At 63.0% G+C, this 2,832-nt stretch overlaps 1 protein-coding gene across 1 annotated transcript in view; it reads right to left on the bottom strand.

Moving 5' to 3' along the window:
- Positions 1-376: 376 nt before the first annotated feature.
- The window catches only part of CIB1 (calcium and integrin binding 1), a 2,840-nt gene continuing 384 nt past the window's right edge, over positions 377-2,832 (bottom strand). Inside the window, exons 2-7 of the mRNA XM_026856025.1 lie at positions 2,709-2,763; positions 2,169-2,271; positions 1,739-1,892; positions 1,399-1,517; positions 1,234-1,322; positions 377-987 (exon numbers count right to left, since the gene is read on the bottom strand). Of these exons, the coding sequence (XP_026711826.1) occupies positions 966-987; positions 1,234-1,322; positions 1,399-1,517; positions 1,739-1,892; positions 2,169-2,271; positions 2,709-2,763 (542 nt within the window). The 3' untranslated portion in view covers positions 377-965. The remainder of the gene's footprint in view (positions 988-1,233; positions 1,323-1,398; positions 1,518-1,738; positions 1,893-2,168; positions 2,272-2,708; positions 2,764-2,832) is intronic.

Below are 2,832 nucleotides of genomic sequence, written 5' to 3'. Positions count from 1 at the left end.
CTGAGAGAAACGGATCCGCTTTGGGGTTGTTGCTGAGAGAAACGGATCCGCTTTGGGGCTGTTGCTGAGAGAAACGGATCCGCTTTGGGGCTGTTGCTGAGAGAAACGGATCCGCTTTGGGGCTGTTGCTGAGAGAAACGGATCCGCTTTGGGGCTGTTGCTGAGAGAAACGGATCCGCTTTGGGGCTGTTGCTGAGAGAAACGGATCCGCTTTGGGGCTGTTGCTGAGAGAAACGGATCCGCTTTGGGGCTGTTGCTGAGAGAAACGGATCCGCTTTGGGGCTGTTGCTGAGAGAAACGGATCCGCTTTGGGGCTGTTGCTGAGAGAAACGGATCCGCTTTGGGGCTGTTGCTGAGAGAAACGGATCCGCTTTGGGGCTGTTGCTGAGAGAAACGGATCCGCTTTGGGGCTGTTGCTGAGAGAAACGGATCCGCTTTGGGGCTGTTGCTGAGAGAAACGGATCCGCTTTGGGGCTGTTGCTCAAACAGACCCATGTTGCAGCAGGGAGGCCCCCGGGAAGACAGGAAAGCCAGGGAGGGGCTTGGCAAGGGGAGGCAGGTCCCTGCCTTATCGTGGAAGGCACGAATTGGTACTGAGAGCAGAAACGGACTGTGCTGGTGCTGGTGCAGTGCAGCCCCCAGGCAGGAGCACCTCTGTGTGCCTCCCCCCACCCACAGAGCTGCCCTTTGTTTGCATAAGGAGTTAAAATTAAGTTTAAAAAGGAGCTCTCTGATCCTGGGAGAGCAGCGGGGCTGCAGGCAAGGCAGCCTCCCGGGGCCCCACCTCTGCAGGCTGCAGCTTCTGCCATCTTGCCTGGCACAAGGGGAGCAGGGGGGTGTCTGGCCCAAGGCACTGCATGGTGTGGAGCAGGGGCCTCTGCGTTCTGTGTGCTGAAAGAGGAAACGTCTGAGACCATGAAGAGCTGTGGCAGCCGGAGGAGTGGTTCTGAAGAGCCACGGGGCTCTCACAGGACGATCTTGAAGGAGCTGCAAGAGACACAACAGGTTCTGTACCTCCTCGCTGGGTCACACGCAAGCGGTCTGTTAGCTCCCAGCGAGGCAGGGAGGCGGCGTTACATGGTGTGAGAGAGGCTCTGCAGAGCGAGCACAGGATGTCGCTCCCTCTGCGGCTGAGGAAGATCTCACCCAGGGTAACTGAGAGCTCTGCCCCAGCATGGCCAGCGGGGCAGGCGAGCCCCCTGGGACAAGCCGTGCTGCTGGACACCAACCTACCTGGTGAAGTCTGGGGAGCGAGAGACAATGTGCTGGAACTCGGAGAGGTTGATGGTGCCATCCTTGTCAATGTCGGCCTCCTCCAGGATCTGGAGGGGGGGGGAAATGGGCGGTGAGCTCCGCGTGGCCTGTGCGGCAGCCCCTTCCCCACCTGATGGTCCTCACGTTTTGGATCAGCTGCTCCATCTCAGCAGTGCTCAGCTGGGACCCCTCGCCATCCCCCGTCAGACAGTTCACCAGTTTCTCCAGGTCCTTTCTGTCCAGAGCCCCATCCTCATCAAAGTCTTTGGGGAGGGGAAAGTTACGTTTTGGCAGGGCCGCAGTGACCCCAGAGAGTCACGAGCAGCCGTGCTCGGTGAGAGGGCCTGGGTGACCCACAGTGGGCTCCACGCCACACTGCACCAAACCAGCAGTTCCCAGAGGGAGCTCCCAGCTCCCCTGAGATTTATCCCTGACCCCCGAGACACGGGGAACCCAGGGTGCAGCATCCACCCCCCGACCTTACCAAAGATGCGGAAGGCGTAGTGGGATTTGATGTCCAAAGTAGCGGCATCGCTGAAGACGCTCAGCATGTCGAGGAAGTCTTCAAAGGACATGCTGCCATCCCTGTTGTCTGAGGTGGAGAACACGCGGCAGATCTGGTGCTGGAAGGGGTTCGCCTGCCAACACAGAAGGGCTCAGGGCAGGGCTGGGCAGCGCCGGGCCTGTTCCCTCATGGCAGACACTGGCCACAGGCTCCTGCAGACGAGCAGGTTCCCCCCACTCTGCACGAGTGCCTCCCCAGGGCTGCAGGGATCTTTGGGATCGTCCACGGCACAGCGGGGACAAGGAAGCCGTTTGCTGGCTCAGCACGGCGGCGGGTGCACAGGGCCCTGCCCAAACACGCGCAGCCCCGGGGAGCAGCAGCATGTCCCGCTGTCTGCCAGGCACCATACCCGCAGCTCGGGCAGCGTCAGGATGCAGCTCTTGGGGAGCCGTGCGGAGCAGGCATTCTCCCTCTCCTCCTTTGGCAGCAGTTCGCTGAACCTCTTGTAGGCACTTGAAGAGGCAAGAACAAGAGAGGCTCTGGGCATGGGAAGCGCGGGCGGCTATTCCCAGCGCTGCGCAGAGGCGACGGCCTCTTTCCCACAGCTCCGTGGCAGCCTGCCTCTGCTCCCCGCACCCCGACGGCCCGCAGCGGGGGCGAGGGGCCGGCCTTGCCCCCCCAGATGGCTGGGGCTTTAGAGGGGGGAAAAGAGCCGTCCCTGCACCCTGTGCCATCGGTGGCGCCCCCAGACCTTCAGCCCCTGAAGTCGCAGCCGGTGGGGAAAGGCCCAGCCTGGGCTCGGCACCTCCTGCATGGTGTGGAGCAGCTCCGCGGGGGGGGCGGACACCCCGCAGCGGGGCCGGGGCCCCCCATGCCCCCACGGAGGAGACAAAGCCCTTCGGAGCGGGGGCCGAGGTGCCCCCCGCTCCCTGGCCAGCGCCGTACTTACAGCAGGATCTCCTGTTTGCTCAGGAAGGTCAGCTCCTGCGGGGAGAGCGCCCGTTAGCACCGGGAACCGGGGCTTGGCCCGGGACCCCCCAGCCCCGGGGGCCTTTGGGCTCGGGGCACCTCCC

Source organism: Athene cunicularia (assembly GCF_003259725.1).
Source record: "Athene cunicularia isolate RWA chromosome 10 unlocalized genomic scaffold, athCun1 chr10_part1, whole genome shotgun sequence".
Taxonomy (NCBI): Eukaryota; Metazoa; Chordata; class Aves; order Strigiformes; family Strigidae; genus Athene; species Athene cunicularia.
This window is presented reverse-complemented; position numbering and strand designations above follow the sequence as displayed.